This window comes from Balaenoptera borealis (genome assembly GCF_965194805.1).
Source record: "Balaenoptera borealis genome assembly, chromosome: 10".
NCBI classification, from domain to species: Eukaryota; Metazoa; Chordata; class Mammalia; order Artiodactyla; family Balaenopteridae; genus Balaenoptera; species Balaenoptera borealis.
Genome location: NC_138874.1, coordinates 72292179 through 72319144, shown reverse-complemented (window position 1 = coordinate 72319144; position 26966 = coordinate 72292179). Strand labels below are relative to the sequence as shown.

The 26966-nt window shown below is 41.6% G+C and overlaps 2 protein-coding genes across 18 annotated transcripts in view; both read right to left on the bottom strand.

Moving 5' to 3' along the window:
• The window catches only part of ZFAND4 (zinc finger AN1-type containing 4), a 76337-nt gene extending 65562 nt beyond the window's left edge, over positions 1–10775 (bottom strand). For 2 of the 3 annotated variants that reach the window (XM_082339457.1, XM_082339459.1), the window contains exon 1: positions 10448–10584. The gene's annotated coding sequence lies outside the window, so the exon portion shown is untranslated. Of the gene's footprint in view, positions 1–10447 lie in introns of all 3 variants that reach the window. The other variant, XM_082339461.1, reaches the window with a different exon arrangement.
• A 2630-nt stretch (positions 10776–13405) lies between these two features.
• Positions 13406–26966, bottom strand: part of LOC309604621 (WASH complex subunit 2-like) — a 56622-nt gene continuing 43061 nt past the window's right edge. For 7 of the 15 annotated variants that reach the window (XM_082339400.1, XM_082339401.1, XM_082339410.1 and 4 more), the window contains 10 exons: positions 25848–26003; positions 23958–24140; positions 21979–22107; positions 21770–21850; positions 21094–21216; positions 20050–20112; positions 19484–19696; positions 17146–17763; positions 16153–16330; positions 13406–14100 (listed from right to left, as the gene is read on the bottom strand). In XM_082339400.1, the coding sequence (XP_082195526.1) occupies positions 13961–14100; positions 16153–16330; positions 17146–17763; positions 19484–19696; positions 20050–20112; positions 21094–21216; positions 21770–21850; positions 21979–22107; positions 23958–24140; positions 25848–26003 (1884 nt within the window). In that variant the 3' untranslated portion in view covers positions 13406–13960. The remainder of the gene's footprint in view (positions 14101–16152; positions 16331–17145; positions 17764–19483; positions 19697–20049; positions 20113–21093; positions 21217–21769; positions 21851–21978; positions 22108–23957; positions 24141–25847; positions 26004–26966) is intronic. The other 8 variants (XM_082339412.1, XM_082339413.1, XM_082339414.1 and 5 more) reach the window with 5 other exon arrangements.

Below are 26966 nucleotides of genomic sequence, written 5' to 3'. Positions count from 1 at the left end.
ATTTAGTTTGTTAGTATTTTTTGAAGATTTTTGTGTCTATATCCGTAAAAGTTATTGATCTAGTTTTCTTTCTATGTTTTTGTCTGGTTTGATATCAAGGTAATACTGCCCTCATAAAATAAGTTGAGAAGTATTCCCTAAAGGTAGATAGACTCTTGAATGTATTTCAGGATGGGTAAAGCCTCAGAGTGGGGGAAGAATATCTGTAAGACTAGGTGAACAGAATGTGAACAATAGAGCAGTGCAGGAATGAAGAAGAAAAATGGGTGATAAATTTTTTACTTTTTTTTTGCCAAAGGATATATCACTGAAGTCACTACAATTTTCATAACAATGTGATTAAGGAGAAGTTATTTTTTAAAACTTTTGGTTTGATTAATAACCTACATCTCCATTCTATAGACATGATTTTCACAGGCATCTAAAATCTGGATACTGAGGCTTCCCTGGTGGCACAGTGGTTGGGAATCTGCCTGCCAATGCAGGGGACGCGGGTTCGAGCTCTGGTCTGGGAGGATCCCGCGTGCCGCGGAGCGACTGGGCCCGTGAGCCACAACTGCTGAGCCTGCGTGTCTGGAGCCTGTGCTCCGCAACAAGAGAGGCCATGACGGTGAGAGGCCCATGCACCGCGATGAGGAGTGGCCCCCGCTCGCCGCAACTGGAGAAAGCCCTCGCACAGAAACGAAGACCCAACACAGCCAAAAAAAAATAAAAAATAAAAAATAAATTAAAATCTGGATACTAGGGACTTCCCTGGTGGTCCAGTGGTTAAGAATCTGCCTTCCAGGGGACTTCCCTGGTGGCGTAGTGTTTAAGAATCCACCTGCCAATGCAGGGGACACAGGTTCGAGCCCTGGTCCGGGAAGATCCCACATGCTGTGGAGCAACTAAGCCCATGTGCCACAACTACTGAGCCTGCGCTCTTGAGCCCATGAGCCACAACTACTGAGCCCACGTGCCACAACTACTGAAGCCCACACGCCTAGAGCCCGTGCTCCACAGCAAGAGAAGCTACCAGAGTGAGAAGCCTGTGCACCGCAACGAAGAGTAGCCCCCACTCGCCGCAACTAGAGAAAGCCTGAGCACAGCAACAAAGACCCAACTCAGCCAAAAATAAATAAATAAATAAATAAATTTATTAAAAAAAAAAAAAAGAATCCGCCTTCCAATGCAGGGGACACCGGTTTAATCCCTGGTCAGGGAACTAAGATCCCACATACCACGGGGCAACTAAGCCCTCATGCTCTAGAGCCTGCATGCCACAACTAGAGAGCCCATGTGCCACAACTACTGAGCCCACACACTCTGGAGCCCGCACGCCACAACTAGAGAGAAGCCTACACGCCACAGCAAAGAGCTCACGTGCCACAACCAAGATCTGATGTAGCCACATAAATAAATAAATAAACATTTTTTAAAAAAATAGGTACTTGCCTGGTGGTCCAGTGGTAAAGAATCTGCCTTACAAAGCAGGGGACGTGGGTTCAATCCCTGGTCAGGGAACTAAGATCCCACATGCCATGGGGCAACTAAGCCGGCACACCACAACTACTGAGCTCACGCACCTCAACTACAGCCCACGTGCCGCAAACTACAGAGCCTACATACCCTGGAGCCTGCACACCACAACCGGAGAAGAGAAAACCTGCATGCCACAACTAGAGAGAAGCCCACGCACCACAACAAAAGATCCCACATGCCTCAACGGAGATCCCAAGTGCCACAACTAAGACCCGATGCAGCCAAAAATAAACAAAATAAATAAATAATAAATAAATCTTTAAAATAAATAAAAATCAAGTAAAATCTGGATACAAGACAGACACCTGAAATCCAACACGTCCAAAACTAATCATCTTTCCTACAAACCTCCTTCTTGTCCTACAGTCACCATCTTGGTAAAGGGTACCACCGTTAACCTAGTCATTTAAGCCAGAAAGCTAGGAATCATTTTAGATTTTTCCTGCAGCCTCAAGGTATCTAGAAGTGACCAATCCTAACAGCACAACTTAACATTTCTATAATCTGTGACCTTCTCCAGCCACACTGATTAGGACTTAGTTCAGGTCTTCATTAGCTCTTAACTGAGCAACTTTGATAGCCTAGCTATAATCCTTGACTCCTGCCCTTCACTCTTCTGATCCATTCTCTAGGATGTCAACAGTTATCTTTTTTAAAAAAAGAAAGTTTAATAAAAACTGGATTAGGGTATCACATCATATAGTTCAGAAATTACTTTACTCTTAATTATCTATAGATAATAGGGGGAAAGGTCACTCAAAGTTCTAAAATTTTTTAATATTTGACTTTAGAATGCACTGTGGTGAAACCATCAATTCGGACTAAATGAGGGAAATGAATCTAAGTTAGCCTAAAGCCCGAATGTTTTTTTCCTTTTAAATAAACTATTATTTAGAGCAGTTTTAAGTTCAGTTCGCCGCAAAATTAGGCAGAAGTACAGAGAGTTCCCACACACTCCCTGCCCCCACACATGCACAGCCTCTCCCACCATCAACAACCTACACCAGAGTGGTATATTTGTTACAACAGATTGACACATCATTATCACTCAAAGGCCATAGTTCACGTTAGGGTTCATTCTTGGTGTTGCAAATTCTTTTGATTTCCACAAATGTATAGTAATGTACCCATCATTATAGTATCACACAGAATAGTTTATGAGTAAAGCCACTATAAACATCCATGTGCAGGTTTTTGTGTGGACATATAAGTTTTCAACTTACCGGGGTAAACACCAATGAGTACAACTGCTAGATCTTACAGTAAGAGTATGTTTAGTTTTGTAAGAAACTGCCAAAGTGTCTTCAAAAGTGGCAGTTCTATATTGCATTCCCACCAGCAATGAATAAGAGCTCCTACTGCTCCACATTCTCACCAGCATTTGATGTTGTCAGTGTTCTGGATTTTGGCTATCCTAATAGGCATATAATAGTATCTCATTGTTTTAATTTGCATTTCCCTAATGACATATGATGTGGAGCACAGTTATCTTTTTAAAATGTAGAACTGATCATGTTATTTCTTAGCTCAAGGCCTCACAATGGCTTCCCACTGTCTACAGAATTCAGACTCCTTAGAAAGGCTCCTAAGATAATGCATCTCACCTTCCAGCCCTATTTTATTTATACACATACCTCATCCCATCCTGCAGTATATCTGGTACTTCTATCCTCTAATCATTTGTGACTGCGGCTTCAAAAAACACTGGTCTCTATATCGTTGCTCCTGCTTTCCTCTACTCACCGCCGTTCCCACACTTGGCTACCTGACAAGCACCTATGATCTTTCAAGACTCAAGTCGAATAGAAACTATTCTACAAAGCCGTTTACAGTTCCTCCCATTCACACCCTGACCTCCATCATATACGGCGCCCATTACAATCAATTTCATTTTTTACATGACTTTCTTATTCTACTAAATTGTAAGCTTTTTAAGGGAAGGACAACTGATTTACCACCCCATCACCTAGCACAGTGTTTTGTACATATTGGTACTCATTAAAGGTTTGTTCAATGAAAGAGTAAATAAATATTCATCCTCTCAACTGATTTTTAGAGCAAACCTGTAATATAGGTAAGGTATTATCCCTGCTTTAGACATGAAGAAGTGTTTGGTTATGCTACAAAAGTTTGTTTGGAGAAATGTTGGTTTCCCAAAGGAATCATTACTCACTCCAAACTAACTCCACCAATGTTTACGCAACTCATAACGTACAGAGATTTCTGCTATGGTGAATTTTTATAACTCAATATAGTTAATAATATTAATTACATTGAGTTATAAAAATTCACCATAGCTCAATATATAATACTAATATATAAAATTCATCAATTAACTAGGGAGTATACTTAATATAATTAAGCATAATGAATATAATTAATTAAATAGGGAACCTGAATTGCATTGTGCAGACGCTAATCTTCCTGAAGACATGGCACGACAGGAAGAAAAGCTATTGCTGGCAGCACAGCTTCTTTGAGTGCTGTTATACTTTTTATCAAAATAATGAGTAATAAATATGATAACACAAAGTAATATGTGAATAATACTGCTGGTGAATTAGAACAAAATATTTTACAGTTCGTATGGAAACACAAAAGACCCCGAATAGCCAAAGCAATCTTGAGAAAGGAAAATGAGGTTGGAGGAATCAGGCTCCCCGACTTCAAACTATACTACAAAGCTACAGGTAATCAAGACAGTATGGTACTGGCACAAAAACAGAAATATAGATCAATGGTACAGGATAGAATGCCAGAGATAAACCCACTCACATATGGTCACCAAATTCACAACAAAGGAGGTAAGAACATACAATGGAGAAAAGACAGCCTCTTTAATAAGTGGTGCTGGGAAAACTGGACAGCTACATGTAAAAGAATGAAATTAGAACACCACCTAACACCATACACAAAAATAAACTCCAAATGGATTAGACCTAAATGTAAGACCAGACACTATAAAACTCTTAGAGGAAAACACAGGAAAAATACTCTTTGACATAAACCACAGCAAGATCTTTTTTGACCCACCTCCTAGAGTAACGGAAATAAAAACAAACAAATGGGACTTAATTAAACTTAAAAGCTTTTGCACAGCAAAGGAAACCATAAACAAGACAAAAAGACAACCCTCAGAATGAGAGAAAATATTTGCAAGTGAAACAACAGACAAAGAATTAATCTCCAAAATATACAAACAACTCATGGAGCTCAATATCAAAAAAACAAACAATCCAATTAAAAGATGGGTGGAAGACCTAGACATTTCACCAAGGAAGACATACAGATGGCCAAGAGGCACATGAAAAGATGCTCAATGTCACTAATTATTAGAGAAACACAAATCAAAACTACAATGACCTCATGCTGGTCAGAATGGCCATCATCAAAAAATCTAGAAACAATAAATGCTGGAAAGGGTGTGGTGAAAAGGGAACCCTCCCACACTGTTGGTGTGTATCCCGCATAGTGGTTGTATACACCATTATGGAAAACAGTATGGAGCTTCCTTAAAAAACTAAAAATAGAACTACAATATGACCCAGCAATCCCACTACTGGACATATACCCTGAGAAAACCATAATTCAAAAAGAGACATGTACCACAATGTTCACTGCAGCACTACTTACAATAGCCAGGACATGGAACCAACCTAAATGTCCATCAACAGATGAATGGATAAAGAAGATGTAGCACATATATACAATGGAATATTATTCAGCCATAAAAGAAAAGTGAAACTGGGTTATTTGTAGTGAGGTGGATGGACTTAGAGTCTGTCATACAGAGTGAAGTAAATCAGAAAGAGAAAAACAAATACCATATGCTAACACATATATATGGAATCTAAAAAAAAAAAAAAAAAAATGGTACTGATGAACCTAGTTCCAGGGCAGAAATAAAGATGTAGACATAGAGAATGGACTTGAGGACATGGGGTGGGAGGGGGAAGCTGGGGTGAAGTGAGAGTAGCATTGACATATATACACTACCGAATGTAAAATAGCTAGTGGGAAGCAGCAGCATAGCACAGGGATATCAGCTCGGTGCTTTGCAATGACCTAGAGGGGTGGGATAGGGAGGGTGGGAGGGAGGCTCAAGAGGGAGGGGATGTGGGGACATATGTATGCATATGGCTGATTCACTTTGGTGTACAGCAGAAACTAACACAGTATTGTGAAGCAATTATACTCCGATAAAGATCTATTAAATAATAATAATAATAATGCTGGTGACAGTGGTAAAAGACCATTACTTTCAAATAAAAGCCAAATAAATGGCTGTATTGCTCAGGCTGTGTCTCTTATATCCTTAATACATTGACATGCCTGTAGGAATAATGACTGAACCTAACCCCTTTTCCTACCTCACTGAAATGACTGCTTTTATAATACAATTTTGGGTAATATGTGGATTCTTAAGAACATACTTATCATCCTATATCAAATAAGAATGTACTACAGAATTATCAGTGTCTGTTCCCCCAAAGCCAAGAGCACTCCTATCTACATAGTAAAAGATCTAGCAACAGAGGTCAGGGGTCAGGAATGCCAAACTGAATATTACAGAAATAAAGCCATGGGAGACCAGTGCCTGTCCAAGGAATTTAGAGACATAAGATATAAAGATCATTTTTTTCACCACAGTAGTCTTCCACAGCAATGCTCCGAATATAATAAACAAATGGTGGGAGAAGGTAAAATAAAGACAGATTTGGAAGTCCTTCATCTGCAACAAGAATGTACAGAGTAATTATGGGCTAAAAGAAAACTAGCAACCTAGAACAGCACTAATTGTACTGGAACACCACCACAAATTTGGGCCCTCATCAATGGAGTAATTTCCAAAATCCAAAAAGAAGCAAGATTGGTAACCAAATTCAAAACTGAAATATGTGCCTCTAGGAAATAATTATACTTCTCCTCAGTAGTAGAAATCACTGTAACAGAGGGCAAAGCAAGTCTAGGAAATCTAGTTAAGCCAGACTGGAGGACTAGATGATAGCAGAGGGGCAAACGGAAGCTCCAGTAGGCCAAAGACCTAGCCAGTACTAAGGGTGGGGTCCATGGACACCTTTTTTTTTTTTTTAAACATATCACTTTACACTTGGATGAACTCACTGATGTGGCAAGTCTGAATCAGCCCTGGGCTTTTTTTAAAAAAAATAAATTATTTTATTTTATTTTATTTATTTTTGGCTGTGTTCGGTCTTCGTTGCTGCACGCGGGTTTTTCTCTAGTTGCGGAAAGCTGGGGCTACTCTTCGTTGTGGTGCGCGGGCTTCTCATTGCGGTGGCTTCTCTTGTTGCGGAGCACGGGCTCTAGGCACACAGGCTTCAGTAGTTGTGGCTCACGGGCTCTAGAGTGCAGGCTCAGTAGCTGTGGCACACAGGCTTAGTTGCCCCACGGCATGTGGGATCTTCCTGGACCAGGGCTTGAATCCGTGTCCCCTGCATTGGCAGGCAGATTCGTAACCACTGCGCCACCAAGGAAGCCCCGTGGACACCTTCTGAAAGTTGTGTTAGAGCATGCTTGACTGAGCAGATTATGGAACCCTATGATGTTGGTAAATGAGGGGCAATGGAGACTCAAAAACAGGATGGAAAATGATACAAGGACAGCTAAAAAATAGAAGAGGAAGAGGAAAGAAGAAGGCAGAGAAAAAAATACGTCCAGAATTTTTACCAATAATTTAAAAGCCATGCTTAGCTATTAAGAGTAATGGAGTCAAAAGAATGAAAAGACTTGAGAACAGTCTCAGAGACCTCTGGGACAACATTAAACGCACCAACATTCGAATTATAGGGGTCCCAGAAGAAGAAGAGAAAAAGAAAGGGACTGAGAAAATATTTGAAGAGATTATAGTTGAAAACTTCCCTAATATGGGAAAGGAATAGTCAGTCAAGTCCAGGAAGCACAGAGAGTCCCATACAGGATAAATCCAAGGGGAAACACACTAAGACACATATTAATCAAACTATCAAAAATTAAATACAAAGAACAAATATTGAAAGCAGCAAGGGAAAAACAACAAATAACATACAAGGGAATCCCCATAAGGTTAACAGCTGATCTTTCAGCAGAAACTCTGCAAGCCAGAAGGGATTGGCAGGATATACTTAAAGTGATGAAGGAGAAAAACCTACAACCAAGATTACTCTACCCAGCAAGGATCTCATTCAGATCCGACAGAGAAATTAAAACCTTTTCAGACAAGCAAAAGCTAAGAGAATTCAGCACCACCAAAGCAGCTTTACAACAAATGCTAAAGAAACTTCTCTAGGAAGGAAACACAAGAGAAGGAAAAGATCTACAACAACAAACCCAAAACAATTAAGAAAATGGTAATAGTAACATCATATCGATAATTACCTTAAATGTAAATGGATTAAATGCTCCAACCAAAAGACATAGACTGGCTGAATGTATACAAAAACAAGACCCATATATATGCTGTCTACAAGTGACCCACTTCAGACCTAGGGACACATACAGACTGAAAGTGAGGGGATAGAAAAAGATATTCCATGCAAATGGAAATCAAAAGAAAGCTGGAGTAGCAATTCTCATATCAGACAAAATAGACTTTAAAATAAAGACTATTACAAGAGACAAAGAAGGACACTGCATAATGATCAAGGGATCAATCCAAGAAGAAGGTATAACAATTGTAAATATTTATGCACCCAACATAGGAGCACCTCAATACATAAGGCAAATGCCAACAGCCATAAAAGGGGAAATCGACAGTAACACAATCATAGTAGGGGACTTTAACACCCCACTTTCACCAGTGGACAGATCAACCAAAATGAAAATAAATAAGGAAACACAAGCTTTAAATGCTACATTATACAAGATAGACTTAATTGATATTTATAGGACATTCCATCCAAAAACAACAGATTACACTTTCTTCTCAAGTGCTCATGGAACATTCTCCAGAAAAGACTCATATCTTGGGTCACAAATCAAGCCTTGGTAAATTTAAGAAAATTGAAATTGTATCAAGTATCTTTTCTGACCACAATGTTATAAGACTAGATATCTACTACAGGAAAAAGAACTGTAAAAAATACAAACACATGGAGGCTAAACAATACACTATTAAATAACCAAGAGATCACTGAAGAACACCATACACAAAAATAAACTCAAAATGTATTAAAGACCTAAATGTAAGACTAGACACTATAAAACTCTTAGAGGAAAACATAGGCAGAACACTCTATGACATAAATCACAGCAAGATCCTTTTTGACCCACCTCCTAGAGAAATGGAAATAAAAACAAAAATAAACATATGGGACCTAATGAAACTTAAAAGCTTTTGCACAGCAAAGGAAAACATAAACAAGACGAAAAGACAACCCTCAGAATAGGAGAAAATATTTGCAAATGAAGTAACTGACAAAGGATTAATCTCCAAAATTTACAAGCAGCTCATACAGCTCAATATAAAAAAAAAAAAAACCCAATCCAAAAATGGGCAGAAGACCTAAGTAGACATTTCTCCAAAGAAGATATACAGATAGCCAACAAACACATGAAAGGATGCTCAACATCACTAATCATTAGAGAAATGCAAATCAAAACTACAATGAGGTATCACCTCACACCAGTCAGAGTGGCCATCATCAAAAAATCTACAAACAATAAATGCTGGAGAGGGTGTGGAGAAAAGGGAACCCTCTTGCACTGTTGGTGGGAATGTAAATTGATACAGCCACTATGGAGAACAGTATGGAGGTTCCTTAAAAAACTAAAAATAGAACTCCCATACAACCCAGCAATCCCACTACTGGGCATATACCCTGAGAAAACCATAATTCAAAAACAGTCATGTACCACAATGTTCATTGCAGCTCTATTTACAATAGCCAGGACATGGAAGCAACCTAAGTGTCCATCAAGAGATGAATGGATAAAGAAGATGTGGCACATATATGCAATGGAATATTATTCAGCCATAAAAAGAAACGATATTGAGTTATCTGCTGTGAGATGCATAGACCTAGAGACTGTCATACAGAGTTAAGTCAGAAAGAAAAACAAATACTGTATGTTAAACATATATATGGAATTAAAAAAAAAAAGTTCTGAAGAACCTAGGGGCAGGACAGGAATAAAGACGCAGATGTAGAGAATGGACTTGAGGACATGGAGAGGGGGAAGGGGAAGCTGGGACGAAGTGAGAGAGTGGCATGGACATATATACACTACCAAATGTAAAATAGATAGCTAGTGGGAAGCAGCCGCATTGCACAGGGAGATCAGCTCGGTGCTTTGTGACCACCTAGAGGGGTGGGATAGGGAGGGTGGGAGGGAGACGCAAAAGGGAGGGTATATGGGGATATATGTATATGTGTAGCTGATTCACTTTGTTATAAAGCAGAAACTAACGCACCATTGTAAAGCAATTATACTCCAATAAAGATGTTAAAAAAAAAAAGATCATGGGAGTAATGGCATCAAAAAAGGTTTCTAAATCAATTTCCAAAACATTTCTCTCCTTCCTTCTGAAAAAGTTCTTAAAACACAACCATCAAAGATGAAAGGGAAGTTAAAGACAGGTAATGCGATAACAGTGCTGAATAACTAATTTCAGTAACTCGGAATCAGCTTTATCCTCTGTTCTAAAGAACAGCCAATTCCCTGGAATCAGAGCATTTCTTTTAAATTCTTCCTCCGACATAAAGGGAGCCAGCATGTTATGCAGTCCTTAAAAATACCGACTCTTAATGAACCGTTTTTACTAAAGCCTGGAAATATACCTAAGTTTTAAATACAAGCTTCAGAATTATATCCACCACATCATGTACCCTAAACTCTGAAATCAATTTCCTAGCGGGACTGTGAAATCCTTCGGAGCCAACGCCTCCTCCAGCCTTCAATGTTAGACACTTGAAGAGAACGGAGTCACCTGCGCAGCCCGTGCTCCTCCAGGATAAACTCCGGCTACCCAGACGCACGGGCCAGATCAGAAGGGCAGCGGTCAGGCTCCGCGTCAGAATCCGCGACTCGGAGGGCAGCACCTGTCGGGCGGGGCGGGGCACCCCGCGTCGCGCTCGCGGAGGGACGGAAAGTGGAGGCTGTCTCCTCCGCGAAGGCGGCCCGCCGCGCCGGTATCGGGGCAGCGGCGGCGACGGAGGGGGCGCGGCCAGGAGGCCAGCGACGGCAGCGCAGCCCGGCTCAGCGGCCCGCGGCCCTGGGCGCCCTCCCCATCCGGCCCGCTTGCCCTCACCGGCTGTCGTCCACTACCTCGCCCGCCGGCAGGCCCGTAAGGAGGTGCGGCTCCGCGAGCGACGCCGCGGCAGGCACCGAAGAGCAACGCTCAGTGGTCGCCGCGCCCCCGCCCCTTTGTGACACCGCGTACCAATCGCTCGCCGGTGCTCGCGTCGCCCTCCAATCAGCGGGGGCGGGGGCGGGACCTGTCCGCCGGACGCCTGCGGTTGCTCGGGAGCTGGGGCTTCTTTTGCGTTCGGTGGTGGTTGGTGGTTAGGAGGGGCCCGGATGTTAATCCTGTATTACTAACAGTGGCCTGCTGACTAGGGCCGAAGCGGGCGGGCTGGAGACCAGTCGCACAGGCTTCTGGGAACGGTGGGGTTGGCCTGTGGCCGAAGGAGAGTATAGACAGCACCCTCCCTGAGACCAACCTAAGGCGCTCTTAGAGGTGCCCGACGTGCTGGGGGGATAGTCCCCGTCGATGGCCTTTCCAGAGCCTGTGCACTTCTAGTGCGGTCCAGGCCGGCCTGCCTTAAACAAATCACTCTTCCTGCGCTTTACTGACCCCTAACGTTTCTGGTCTCACGTACCTCATCTGAAACATGGGGACATTGCCATGCCTGGTTGAAAGCAAGGGCGAAAGCAAACAAGCTCTGTAGATCTTATCCATTTATTCCTCATCCAATTTACTGAGAATTGTAGAGTTGAAATTGAGTGGGTACCTTGGGTTGTCAAATCGCAGCGTCGGCTATGCCCAGCCACCCTTTTTTTTTCTTCTCCAGCTCTAATTCCCAAGCTGTTGAGCTCAGGTGCACACCATAACAGCCAACACAAACCTTCCAGCCTGACATGGGCCCCCACTGCTTCTTTTTATCTTCATTTCCTGTAGGTATTCTAAATCCAAGGCTTACGGATTTTCCAGCCCTCCTGGCCTACTATTTTACTAGGTGGATTACTCAACTGACAATGAACAGTAATCTCCCTCTCACTGCAGCTTCACTTATCATCTTGTGACTCGGAGGAACCAGTCTAAAATGAACCCCAATGCCTAATCTCCATTGCCTGTCCTTTCTTACTCTCCTCTGAGACCCCACCCACCAAATTATCTCCATAATTCAACAAACCATTGAGTATACACTGAGGTATATGATAAGGGACTGTGCTTTCACTCATCTTCAGGCTCTCTTGCCACTGGTTCCTTCTTAAACTCTAATACTGAGTTGACTGGAGCCCCGTGAGGACAGAGATATGATTATTATCTTTGTATACTAAATTCTTGAATGAGTGCCTGTGATGAAATGAATCTTACTGAAGCAAAACCTTAGTTTCTAAAACCTGCCACCCCTCTCAGTCAGGGAGAACTGAGAGAAGGAGCTTTGGAGTCAGGTGGATGAGCTTATTAAAGCCTTGGGTTCCAACACTGGAAGCTCTGCTACCTTGGCCAGTTCATTCATTCTCACCATCATCATCTACCATGTTTCAAGTCCTTCAAGTGCCAGATAGTTAACAAGGATCTTTGCATATTCTGTCCCATCACTAATCCTGCAAGGTGGGTACTGAAACCCCTACTTGACAAAGAAGGAAACAGAAGCTAAGAAAGGTAAAACAATCTGCCTATACTCAAACAGCTCTAAGTGGCAGATTTAAATCTAGGTCTCAATAAAAAAATCCAAACTTGTTCCACTAGTCCACTCTGCTTCCAGATTTTAGCCTCATCTGTGAAATGAGGACAATACCTATCTGGTAAGTTAAGGAGACTGACATGAAAAGTGCCTACCATCAGTCCAGTGAGTGTTAAGTTCCCTCCCCCTTTCAACCCTCTCAAAATAGCAATTTGCCTATTTTCTAACTCTATTGTCTCCTGAATTCCCTGGAATCATTCCTAATGATGGGTCAGCAGATTTGATCATTCCAAAAGAAAAACATGTTTAACAAATGCTTACTGAGTCAGATCACACATTGGGCTCAGACTCAGAACAGGAAACTGTACACAAGTAACCTAAGGGACAGAAGGAAGATGCACTAAAGGGATAGGGAAAAGGAATAGGCAGCTAGTATGTACCCTCTTCTGCTGTTGGGTCATTCTCACAGCAGAGCTGGACAAACAGTTGATGTGTGAGAGCTATACAAAATCTCTGACTATGAGCAATTCCCAATTCAACCTTAAAAGTAACCAAGGAAGAAGATACTGGCTTCAGAATTGGTGAAGCCAACTGGGTCTGCTTACAAGATTGTGCCATGGTTACAGATTGAATACTCATGAGCAAGATGGCACAGCACAGGAAAACAGGCTAGACGGGCAGGGGGTGAGGTGGGAGTTGGTCAGCCATCCGCAATGGACAACACAGTTGCAGAACATTCCCATCAGTGCAGAGTTCTATGAAACACTGGTGCTCTAGAAGCTGACATTTCCATCCTCAGCCCTTCTTCCTACCATTATCTGGGTTCATTCTGCCTCTTTCAAAAAATAATGCAAAGCTCCAAGGAATGGAAATGGATGCCTTAGAGCAAGGGTCAGCAAATTGTTTCTGTAAAGGGCCACAAAGAAAATATCTTAGACTCTGTAGGCCATCCAGTCTCTGACACAACTACTCAACTCTGGCATTGGAGGTAGGGTGAAAACCGCCATAGACAATACATAAATGAATGGGTATGGTTCTTTCCAATAAAACTTTATTTACAAAAACAGACAGTAGAGGACTACAGTTTGACAAACCTTGCTTTAGTGGACCTATAGAGGCATCTTCAAAATTCAGTGGAATGAGAGAAAACCTCCTCTCCTATTACAAAGACTCATGAAGTATATAATCTCTCATCCTCTTCCTCTATCAAGTGCCCTGGTTCTAAGTTAGGGCTCCCATACATGTAGGGAAGACTCCTGGTCATCTGTCTGGCATTTGCTACCTCTGGGATTCCCTGCCCACCCATGAAAGGCACAAACAGGTTTCTTTTCTAATGACCCTAAACCATGGCCCCACCAAGGCTAATCAAAATATGGTTAAAAAAGCAAAAACAATAACAAAACAGTGAAACATTTATTTGTTTGGCAGTATTAAGCATGATTAAAACCAGTACAGAAAAATACTAAGTACATTGGGTAAGAAGTGAGCTAGCTGTTTCAGTATATGCTTTTTATAATTCAGTTAAGACAGTGAGCACAGAAGACAGCATCATTAACTCAAGGATGTAGCTGAAGGATACCCTGTACACTCTACTGGCCTCCAAAGGCGTTCAAGGGATCATCAAATATGTTGGACACCTTCTGTTCAGATCTTGATTCAGGCACTGTCTGTGAAGATCGACTTTTTGGTTTGGTTGTCTTAGCCTGGATACCAGAGGAGAAGATATCATCTTTAAAAAAAAAAAAAAGAGTTGCTGAATAGGCAAGAAAATGGGTGCTTTTAAGACCTATCTACACAAACAACCAAAGACTCAAGTCTGATAACAGTATGGGATACCAAAAAACACTAAGATAGAGCCAAGCCTCTTAGATTCTGGTCCTGGCTCTGCTACTAAGTTTTTTTTTATTATTATTATTTTTTTTTTTTTTTTATGTGGATGAATTTTTATTTATTTATTTATTTTTGGCTGTGTTGGGTCTTCGTTTCTGTGCGAGGGCTTTCTCTAGTTGCGGCAAGCGGGGGCCACTCTTCATCGCGGTGCGCGGGCGGGCCTCTCACTATCGCGGCCTCTTGTTGCGGAGCACAGGCTCCAGACGTGCAGGCTCAGTAGTGGTGGCTCACGGGCCTAGTTGCTCCGCGGTATATGGGATCTTCCCAGACCAGGGCTCGAACCCCTGTCCCCTGCATTGGCAGGCAGATTCTCAACCACTGCGCCACCAGGGAAGCCCCTGCTACTAAGTTTTATGATCACATACAAGTCACATTTTCTCTCTGCACATAATTTTCTCAGCTACAAAGCTGTGTGTGTGCACATGCAGGAGAGGAAAAGTGGAAAGATAACTGAATCTCCAATCCAGCCCCTGACTTTACCATCTATGCATTATACTTATTTCTACATTCTTTTCCCACTGGATTTTAAAAGGGAAAGGCACTAAAAATAAGCAAAGGGAAATCCAACACAGGTCACCCTCTTTCAGAATAAATGCATCTGTTTGCAGCACCTAAATGCTAAGCATGTAAGTCTTTATGACTACATTTGTGTTTAATGTTTCACTGACTCTAATGCTCCATGACTCATTTTACTCAGTAATGATAGTAACCCAGTTATGTTACTGCTAGGATTCTATTCTACTGAGATTTTAGCATGTGTACATAAAGATATGTATGTACAAATGTTAAAGATTATGGCATCATTTGTAACAGAGAAAATGGAGAAACAATCTAGATCACTCTCAATAGGCTAATGGCTAAATATAAAGCAACAGTACACAACTACTAAAAACAAGGAAGTAGATCTCTATGTACTGACATGGGAAAACACTGAAAAAATAAGTATACATTTATATGTATACAAACCTCTATTACTGTCACCATGTCTGAAAGGGGACACACCAAACTCTCAATAATAGTTACCTCTAGGGCTAGCTTTTTACTTTTTACATTTTACAAATAGTATTAATCTATTATAACATGTATTACTTTTTTTGTAATAGTCTCTTCTGTACCTTGTAGTGGGAAGCAGGTAGAGACAGAGCACACTTGCTTGGGGAGTCGAAAAAGTGTGGCTTTGCAGTACCAGCTTTCTCCCAGTTAACCCCAAGGTCCAGACTGGGAGAGAGGAGGTGGGGGAGTAGGAAGTGTATATGGCCTCAGCCCGAGTCCTATGCACTAACACAGGACATATCAGAAGCCCTACATTTCGGGTTACGGGGCATTTGGCTTGCCCATTAATAAAGTGGACATTATACTATGGAGAGAAAATGAACATGTTTACAAACACAGAAGATCTTTGGTGAGAGGTAAAGTCTGAGTTACAGCCTGCTTTCCTATACAGTCCTGCTCTCCTCCTGCACTGCCCCTCCATTCTCCGAACCACTAACGCTCACTCTCCAGCTAGAACTGCATCAACCCGAGGCAGCCACCTCAGCCTACTTCAGCATGTGGGGTAGTTTCTGATCCTCCTTTCATGACATCAGTGTTCAGATTTGTCATAGATGATTGGCAGGGGGCACACTAAGAAAAAAGCTAAATTATACTTGAAAGTCAAACTCTGGGCTCCTTCAAACTCCTTGATATCCATCATTAACAAAACATTGTTTCACTAAAATGACTAGGCCATTTACTTATCCACCCTCAGTCTATCTCAGGAGTATAATGCAAGTCAAAGGAAACCCACTGGGGAACATTTTCCAGGAAAGGGTCAAGACAAAGGTAGCAGGAGAAATATCAAGTCGCTGAACAGTAATGACTCTCTCTGTCATGTATAGAAAACTAAACTTACCCATATCATCGTCAAATATAGACTTAGCTTCCACTTTCTTTTTGGACTTTTCTTTTGGTTTTACAGTTAGGTCAGCAAAGATATCAATGTTATCATCAAACAAGTTGGAGTCAAATATTCTTTCCTTCTCTCTTGTTTTTTGTGAGGCTTTCATTGCTTCTGTAGCAAATATATCATCCTTGTAAGCCAAAAAACAAGCAAAACAATTTTAAATCAAGTTTTTACTTTACTACATACACTAATTTCAACAAGTTGTAGAAATGCAAACTGCCACAGGGCTCTGGAACAGCCATGCGAGCTGCCCCTCTATCTGGAATGTGCTGCTCCAGATCTCCGCCTGGCATGGTCCTTCTCTTTCTCCTAGTCCCAGCTAAAACTCGAGCCGTACAGAGAGCCCTTCTCTACCAGTCCTACCTGAAGGAGCACCTCCCACCCCAACCCATCGCTCTGCCCCACTGCCCTGGGTTGTTTTCTTTAAGGCCCTTAACATTACCTGAAAACGTTATTTATATGCGGCTCTGTCTATATCCAATTCCCCTCCCTGAGAGCTCTGGGGAGCAGAGCACTGGTCCTAGTTCACCTTGTGCTTCCACTTCCCAGAAGCTCAATAAACATCTGCCCGAAGAGTGTCACTGAAGGCCTTACCGCCTGCGTTAAATCATCAGCTCCAGCCAGGGCCTGTTTCCCCAAGAACCAGAGGTTAAACACTCAAGCTGTAGAGATGCTACTTTATCTATGCTGACTGCAGCAATAGCCAGATAAAAACTATAAAAACCAAGACTTGCATCAATGGTTATGGCCAGAAACAGAAAACCACTTCTGAATAAGTTTCAGAGTTATTAATAAGAGAACCTAATTATAATTACTAAGCAAGTAGATACAGGGCAGCAACCAAACAGGTTTAATGCAATCTATGGCTCAAATGACCCAATCAGGTATTTTCCTTAACAAAGAACCCCCCACAAAAATGTATTGTTATGTCCTATCACCTACCTCAAAAATATCTTGTGCTTTTGAGATAACATCCTGTTGACTGTTGGATTTTGACTCATTCTTCTTGCCTTTCTGGTCTGTAAAGAGATCGTCCTCATCTTCCAGGAGAGGGAAAGGATTTGTTTTCTTTGCTGGTTTTGGTTTAACAGACTGAAAGAGATCATCATCACTGCCTGCCTCACTGAGAGCAGGAAACATGGGGCTTTTTTCTTTACTTCCCCCTGCCGGGTTGGCCAGGCTGTCTGCTGCCTTCACCTTGGCTTTTCTTCTCCCCGTGGACTGAGATGCAATGCCCTTGGAAAAGATATCTCCAGAATCAAAAAGGTCATCCTCAAGAGGTTGACCCAGAGATTTCACAAAGGGGTTTCTGTCTGTCCCAAGCACAGGACCACCTGCCCAAGTTGGAATGGCAGCTGCCACGGCCTCCTCAGAGCTGTCTTCTCCACCAGCTGCCCTGGGCTGTGGTTGATGACCATCTGGTGAAATGACGCCATCTGCCAATTGTGCAACAAATCCCCTGGGGATACTCATGTCCTCAGCCTCACTGGACTCCTGGGCAGCCAACTGCCGAGCTGCGCGTGTTTGTGGTCTGCGCTTTCCTCTCACTTTGACCCGGGTCTGCAATGGCAAAAACCACATGCTGACCTGATGGTTTTTTAAAAGGTGCTCAAAACTAACATAGCAAATCATCAGCAACTCAAGATACTGTTAGGTTGTCAGGTTCCCCTCAATCGAGATATTATCTAAGACAGAAGAGGTTATTTCTTAAAGATTTCGAAAGGCGTTTAAGAGCTCCTAGTACTCTAAGACTCATTCTTAATCCTTCAGTGTCCCCCATTTTTGAGTCTTTTGAAGGCAATTTCTGTTCAATTTGATACAAAAGGCTTCATCTGCCACTGGAAGCCACACTGCTCGTGCCACACTGCCCTGTGTCCCACAGTGCTCCCTGGACCCTTCCTTCTCTGCCCTAAGTTTAAATGTGGGTATCTTTCAAAACGAGAACGAATCAGGGGGATTCTAACAATAAGCTTTACTGGGGGCTAGCCTAAAATCAGGCTCCAGAAACAGGGAGATAAGATGATAAAAACAGAAAGGTAATCTCAGATGCTCTTTTCTTCAACAAACACTAAATCCATATTTTAAATATATCACGTAAAAAAATGTGGCTTAGGAATCAGAACTTTCAATATAACCTCAAAATATGAGTCACTTATTAGCAATAGTGCAGTATTTGTAATATTTTCCAACATATACCATCAAGTAGTTTTAAGAAGGCACAAGCTACTTTGGACAAAGTACTTAACTGCACTTTGGGCAAAGTACTTACCTGCACTTTGGGCAAAGTACTTAACTGTACTTTGGGCAACGTACTTAACTGTACTTTGGGCAAAGTACTTAACTGTACCTTGCCTATGTCGAGGAAATTTCACGAATTATTTCAGGAACAATTTAAACTTAACAACAACAAAATAAGCTAACAGAAAAAAAAGAAAGGAGGGATGTTTTATTCTTCATAAGTAAAACAGGTTTGGAAACACTGGAAATGAGTGTATTTGCAGGGTCATCCTCAGTACTGTTGATTACTCAGATAACAGCTAAGATGTTTTTAGAGAAGGAAGACTGGATAGAAGAAAAGAGAACCAATTGAAATAAAAGTAAAACCTCAAAGAGTTCATGGTCCATCCAGCACAAGTCCACAGTCCTATGGAACAGTGTGACAGGACCAAAATTGCCACGGGATCTCAGAGAGGGAGCCCAGGACAGGGGCAGGAGGGGAAATGTCACAGAAACTGTGAAGTTTGTGCAGAGCTGTCGATGAGGAAGAGCATTCCTGACAGAGGAAGTGGCACGAGCTGATGGCAGCAGCACGCTGGGGCATGTGTGTTTGGGGAATGGTTCCTGGTGACTGGACTTAGGCTGACAGTGTGGGGTGACTGGTGGGAAAGCTGGAAGCTTCGGTTAGCACAGACTGTAAATGGCTTTAATACCAAACCAAGGAGCTTGAACGTCCTCCTTTGAGCAGTAAGGAGACGGCAGAGGAAGCAAACAGTAAGGACATGATCTGCTCAGTGTTTAGAAGGCCTCCGGGTGGCAGCCAGGAGCTAGTGAGCTAGCTACTGGGCAGAATGTAAATGTAACAAAGGCAGGCAGTGGAAGAGTGGACACAGAACTAGGGAGGTGGAAGGAGGGCGGAGAGGCTCAAGGAAAGATGAGGCGCCTCCTTCAAATGAGGAATCGGGGTCAGCCTGTCGTGTGCAACTGATGAACTCGGAAGAAACATACAAACTCTTCTGGTTTTAAAAAAAAGCAGGCAAGCAAGCAAAGGTGGTTTCATCACCTTGTTCGCACTGTGTAAGGTGTCTGCCTGAGCTGGAAGGTCAAAACTCACGCCGGCCTCCCCACTCCCGGGAAGAGTGGGCACACTTTCCAGACTGTGGATTCTCCCAGGTTCAGACGAAGGAACACCCAATTCTGGCAAAACAGACTTCATTCCAGAGATCTGGGGAGCCGCTGTAGGCAGCAAGGCTGCTGGGTTAATTGCTAAATTTGCCTAAAGAAGAAAAATGAAACTTACTCTGTATGTTTTCTTAAACACAACAGTCTACTCTTATTACTGTGACACATGACGAAAGACTCGGTGTACGTAATATATAATACGAGAGGAGAAAGAGAAAGGCAGGGAAGTCTCCTGATCTAGTCTTAGAATTAAAACAGAGGGCTATACCCCTGTGCCCACCACAGGACCAAAGAAGAGATGTTACAGACGCAGCACACAGGAAGCAACAACCAGAGGGTGGGGAAGAGATGAGAAAATGCCTGGCAACAGCTGACAAAAGGAAAACCCAAGAAAGTTTACAGATGCCACAAGGCAGGCAATGAAGGTTCCAGACACGTTATAATTACTTGAATTTTCCAGATCCGAGGGGATGGCTCTTTGGTTTTAAATGGAGCGGGACCTGGTGAGTCCTGTGTGAAATTACATTCAGTTAAAAATCCATTGAGGAAATAGAAAAGTGTCTCTTGGATTACACATATGCCTGAAAATAAATCTGAGATGGAACAAAGCTGTTGGTTTCTATAATTCTATAATGGGAAAGGCATTCAAATCTCTCCTGGGGCCTCAAAACGTTTCACTAACATTACTTCATTTGTGCTTCCTTATCCGTTGTGTAAGTGGAAGGCTGTAAGACCACACATGGAGGAAAGGGAGACAAAGATCATGAATAAGATTCATAAGAATTATAGTGTATCAGAGCCCCAAAACTGGACCAGCTGGAAACATTACCATACTGGTTACCTCACACAACAAATATTACAGAGCACACAGAAATTCACCCAAGCCTAATGCACTAGTTCTAGAAGGAAAAGAAGCTGAGACTTGAGTTGCTGGAGATGTGCGAGTCCTAGTGCCTCATTTTCACAGCTCAGAACACTGAGGCCTCAATGAGACATCCGGGAACAGCTGTAAGCCAGGACCAGAACTCACTGTCTAGCCCTGCTCTGCCCTCAGGAGGAGCGCCACAGAGAAGACTGCTGAGGATGGAGGCCTAATAGCAATGATCTCAGAAGACATAACACAGAGAGAGAATCAAGAAAGTGGATATAATTCATATTTAATTCTAATGGAACCCTACTCCAAGGTAGCCCAAAGGGAGAAATGGAGTTCTAGTGGGAAGATCTTCATCCCGCCTTAACTCTATCTTGGAATCGAATTTGCAGGTACTCCAAAAGTAATAATGATAAGTATAGATTCATGGAACCAGTGCGGAGTGAGGAGAGGAGAAATGAGCAGGGGTTAAAAAAAAAAGTAAACAAAGGGAGGTAGTCCTAGTTGCTATTTCCTCCTTAATTAAGAGAACTCTGAATGACCCCGGGTCTGCATGATGCAATTAAACTATACTACAATGCAAACAAGAGCTGAAAGTCCTTAAAGAGATCAGTTCTAACCTGAGGTGTTTCCGATTTCCATTTGCCTTTTTCTTTGATACCTGGAGTGGATTCAGGATGTTTCTGGTTCTTGAAAGAGGAAACAGAGTGGTCTTTTTTCACTACCTTCTTCTTTTCTGGGATCTTCAAAAGCAAAGAATACCCAAAGTCTGTCAAGTATCTTAGAAATTTTAAGGAAAAGTCATAATGCAAAAAGAGAAAATAGCTTCTGACTTTTAAAAGTCATTTCACAAATGAGGGTTGAACAAACAAATTTAAAGGCAGCATTTCAGAAATAGAGTTCTAAAGACCAGGCGTCCTCTCAGTGATAAAGAGAAAATAGAGAGTACTTAAAAATCTACTGGGGAAGGGAGGGAAATGACACACATGGCCTAACACTCAGATTTATAGCTTTGCACCTGAAAGGCATGAATATTTTGTCACCATAACATATGTACCAGTCTTTCAATGAACAACTTAAAAATCAAACAGGTTTGTAATACGGTAAGGGAGCCTGGGTTAGTTAATTGTTTAACATTAGGAAACATAAGATGGAGACAACCTGAACACCGTCATGAGCACATTATTTGCTGTTCATTTACTAGTGAGCATTTTCCTTAGTCACATAAGGGGACATTCATTTCCTTTCCCAGAAGCCTTCCCACACACCGCAGTATTGAGAACAAAAGTCTGATACCAAAGGATGTGAGTTGGCAGAGCTGAAAAGATCATCATCTTCATCATCCCCAAACAGGCTCCCAACACTTGGCTCTAACAACTAGAATAGAAAAAACTTAAATTCAATATCCAAAACAAAAACAATTTACAAAGAGAGTCAGGTGAGCTACAGAGACAATATTTAACATAATAACAAAGCTATGACATGGAGAACCATTTGGAACTGACCCTGGTTTTTTTGGTGCCGGAGAAAAGGTCAACATCTGGGTCATTGTCCTTCTGAAGCTTGCGACTAAAAAGGAGCTCTTCATCCTGAAAGACACCTGTGCTCTTGGGGCGGGCATTAGGATCAGGACTCTAGGAAAAAGAGGGAAGATCATGTATTTTATAGACTCCTAGGGTTTTACCTCAAGGAAATAATACACAGCTACAAAGATGAAACAACAAAGATATTCCTTGTGGCTCTGTTTACAGTGGCTAAAGGTTGGACACAGCCTGAGTGCCCATCAGAAGGGGAATGACACAGTCACATAATGGAATACTTTGGAGATACTAAAAACAGTGGAGAATATATTTACAAAAACAGATAACATATATATAATCTGGAAAGATCATCTTTCAACCTTTGTGTAGCATCTGAATCTGAACTGTTTAAAAAACAATCCTTAGTTCCATACTGAGAAACATTTTAGGGGTGAAAACACATAAAGTTAAACAAGTTCTCTCCATCTCATGCCCAAAGGGAAGAATGAGACAGCAGCTGACTTAATACCAGAAACTACACAGAGTGGTCAAGCACGTATCCCTAACTTCCACTTACCAGCATCCTAGGCCAAAGAGCTGGCACAGGTGTGATCAGCCAACCTTCCCCTATGCCCATCCACCTTCCACCCCACTACCTTCAGATTCCAAACAAGTTCTTTCTGTTTGCTAGGGTATCTGACATTTGAAAGTTACTATCACATTACTTGGTTTGATACTATAATGCCCCAGACTTGACATTCTAAAATTCTTCCCTTTCTTTAGTATCACAACCACAGACAGAAACAAACAAAAAAACTCACTTCTGACAAAATGTGTGACATTAAAAATTAACTAATAATTATTATTGATTACACATAAAAATTAGTGTAACCTAGCAACTAAGGTTCAAAGTTTTACAGCCGTGAAAATCATATATACAAAATCAAACACAGTAAGAGACTGGAAGAAAATACAGCAAATTATTCATATTCACTGTGTGTAGCTCTCCTTTATAAACGGGGCTATCCTACTGGTATAATAAGAAAATTCATAAAACATTTGTTGTAAATATCAACATGGACTATATCCTCCGTTTGATTTACAAAAAATTATTGGCAATCTATGGCCCATCGCCTGTTTTCTCTTTTTGTAATACTTCTATTGAGATAAAATTCACCTATTTAAAGTGTGTAATTCAATGGTTTATAATATACACACAGAGCTGTGCAAATACCACCACAATCTAAATTTAGAACATTCTCATCATCCCATAAAGAACCTCCAAACCTACTGGCAGTCACTCTCCATTCCTGTCCACCCCTTTCCCCAGACCCAGGCAACCACTGATCTACTTTCTATCTCTATGGATTTGCCTATTCAAGACATTTCAAATAAATGAATTCATACATAATGTGTTTGTCACTAGCTTCTTTCATTCAGCATGTTTTCAAGGTTCATCTATGTTGTACCATGTATCAGTAATTCATCTTTTTATTGCCAAATAATATTCCATTGTATGGCTAAAACACATTGTGTTTATCCATTCATCAGCTGATAGACATTTGAGTTATTTCCATCTTTTGGCTATTATAAATAATACCTGTTGGGAACATTACATTCAAGTTTTTGTGTGAACTTATGTTTTAATTTCTCTTGGTTATATACCTAGGAGTGGAATTGCTAGGTCATGTGGTAACTCTTAATTTAAGAATCTGAGGAAGCACCAAATTGATTTCTGAAGTGGCAGCACCATTTTACATTTCTAATAGCAGTGAATGAGGGCTCCAGTTTCTCTACATCCTCACCGACACTTGGCCATTATCAAAAAAGTCAACAAGTGATGGTAAGAATGTGAAGAAGCTGGAACCCTCCATTCTTCAGCAACTCACATCACAGGACTGACACTGTGAAATGAGATTCTTTTATCCTTCTAAAGATTTGAAACTTTACAGCTTTTTGCTTACCTTTCCTACTTCTTTCTTCAGAGCTTGGAAGCTGTTTTGATCTTCTGTTTTATCCTCTTCCTCATCAAATAAGCTAAGAACAGTTTTGGTTCTAGTTTTAGTTCCTCTGTCCAATGGGGATGATGCAGAAAACAAATCAGAATGCTTGGCTGCTTCCTGAGTAGATACATTCAGAGATCCTTCCTGAAAATGGAAATAGTAAGGAAAAAAAATGAGTAACACCTGGAAACAAAAATTCTATTGTGGGGCCTCCCAAGCTCCTCATTAATTCAGTAACTGTCACACCTGCATGTTTCAAGGCATGACAGCTAATCACACCTACTCCCAGGTAACAAAACACTCAGGCCAATTCTTGATCGGCCACTCCAATGGAGAGTCTAGTACAGATAATTCATAATCAAAGATGATTTTTTCCCATCAGTTTAAAGCCTATATTTATAACTCCTTCCAACCAAGATACATATATATCAGTTATCACCCTGAGCCACATAGGTTGCTCATGAGCTATAAATAACTTCGAAGTCACAGGTATGACACAAATGCCAATCACTGGAAACGGATCTTATATTTCCTAGTATTTAACTAACACATAACTCCAAGGGAGAGGCCTAATTGACAGAATTGGACACAACTTGTAGAAGGTTTATACTGTATTATGCAATTAGAAGAATCTCTAAAATAATCATAAAATGCAGCGTTTATTCATTCAACAAGCACCACCTTTCAGGCAAGATACCATTGACTGTAAGAATCACTGTTCCTGTATGAACTACCAAGAAAAAAAAAAAAACAACTCCCAATTAAACATGCCATCGATTGTGAGGTGCATCCTAATTTCAAAGTGGTTTAACTATAAAGGAAATATATACTTCTTTAAAGAAAATATGTAATTTTGAAAGTGCCTACTATGTGCGAGGTAATAAGCTAAGCACCACAGATGCAATGGAGAGCAAAACGAACATGGCCCCAATCCTCAAAAAGCTTATCCTCAAGCAAGGGAGACAGCAGTACAACAAGCAGCTAGAGTTCAAGGGGAAAATGGGCTACAGCAACATAGAAAAGGTCCACGTCGACAGGAAGAGAATGTCACACAGTGATTCAGGTATAGGTAAAATGTTTGCATCACTGTAGCCCCAAGAAGCCTCGACAGGAAAAGTATATGCAACATTCTTCACATAGGCCCTAGAAGAGAGAGTAAACCTAGATAGCTGAACACACACAAGTACGAGAGTACGAGAAAAGTTAGAAAAAAAGAAAAAGTAGACAGAGACTGAAAGAATTGCTGATTCCCAGATGCAGCCAGCAGCCTTATCCACAGGCCTCCTCCAGGAGAGGACAGCCCGCCCAGGAGAAGAAAGCTAATGCTTTAGAAGAAAGTCAAATTTCACTTCACTCTGTAATTCACAGCCAACATCAACTAAATGTAAAAGATTGGTAAACTAAAATCTTCTTAAAGCTGTCATTGTAATTTAAGTACAGGTGGGATTAGAAGAGAGCAAGGGGAAACAGACTACGGAGAAGAGAGCCGGTCAGAAAGAACAGACGTGCAGAGAGAAAACCGAAAGGAAAAATGAGATGAGACAGAGAAAGGCAAAATGGACACTTGACACAATGACCATAATAATGTAAAACGGGAAAAATGCACATCATTGTGTGCGCACATATGCCTAGAAAAGAGACAGAGAGGCAAGAGCAATGTTGAAGGTCTCCCTGAATGGCAGGATCACAGATTTCTTCTTCATACTTTTCAGTGTTTTCAAAATTTTCAACAAACGAGCCGTTTGTTTCCTGTGGTAGAAAAATGTAAGGGTATGTGTGTGCATGTGTGGGTTTTACAAGAACACGTGAGAGACAAAAATAGCAGATTATACAAGAAAAAAAAAAGTCCACCTTTCCTGACTCCTCAGCCACGCTAGCTCTCCCAAATTCTGATGACTCCTTGGCGCTCTCAGCCTTCTTAGCCACCGGTTTCACTCCCAACCGTGCCTCCTTCTCTTCTTCATCACTGAACAGCAGAGGTGGTACGTCAGGGACAGTCTCTTTTTTCTATCAGAAGAAGAATAAATGACATCCTCAAAAACAAACAAACAAAACGTGTGCCTGACGAGCATGGCAATGTATAGAACAAGCCAGAAGCACAGTCCTCTTTAAGGCATTAGCTAAACTTTGGGGTCGGGAGAGACAGGACAGGACAGTGAAGGGGGCACAGACAGGGAGAAGCAATACCACCACTACCTCAGACTTGCAGACAGTTTCTGCCCCCACAAGGTCTGCACCTGTCTCCCTGCATCTGTTAACTCCTTGTGTGCGCCATGGCTTAGATCCTAACCTCTGCCACCCAATCATTAGTCTCACCTCTCTGCCTCCCTCCCCTTACCTTTCAGCTGTATGACATCATCCAGAGCTGTCTTGCTAAAATAAAACACCCACCACATTACTTCATCTCCCACCCCAAACCTGCGCTGTGCGCATTAAGCAAATGCTAAACATGACAATCAACTGGCCCCTCTTTATGACCCTCATCCATCTGCACCTCATCAATCCTCACTTTTCCTTAAACCTATTGTAAACTTCCACACTTCCATGCTTGATCTGCACTGTTTGGAGAAACAAATCCTCCTCATCTTTCAAGCAAGGCCCAGCTCAGATGTCACCCACGAAGGTTTTCCTGTTCTCTTCTGTAAGTATCAGGTGCTTCGCTGATAAGAATATTCATGTCTATACCCAGCCCTTACTATACTTCCCTCCTAATTTACATTAATAGCTATCGTACATTTCTTTGTCCACATTTGAAAGGATCATGCAGTATACTTCCACAGCCAGTCACGGTGTTTTATATGAAGCAGGTGCTCAGCACAAGTTTGTAAGCACTTTGCCCCATCTCTCATCTGTTCCTTACCTGGGAGGCAAGGATTTCAGAGATTAGGAACCTGAGGTCACGTGACTTGCCCAGAGTTATTGGCATCCTTGAGGCAAGTGACTTATCAAAAATGCTTGCGTGAAAAGCAG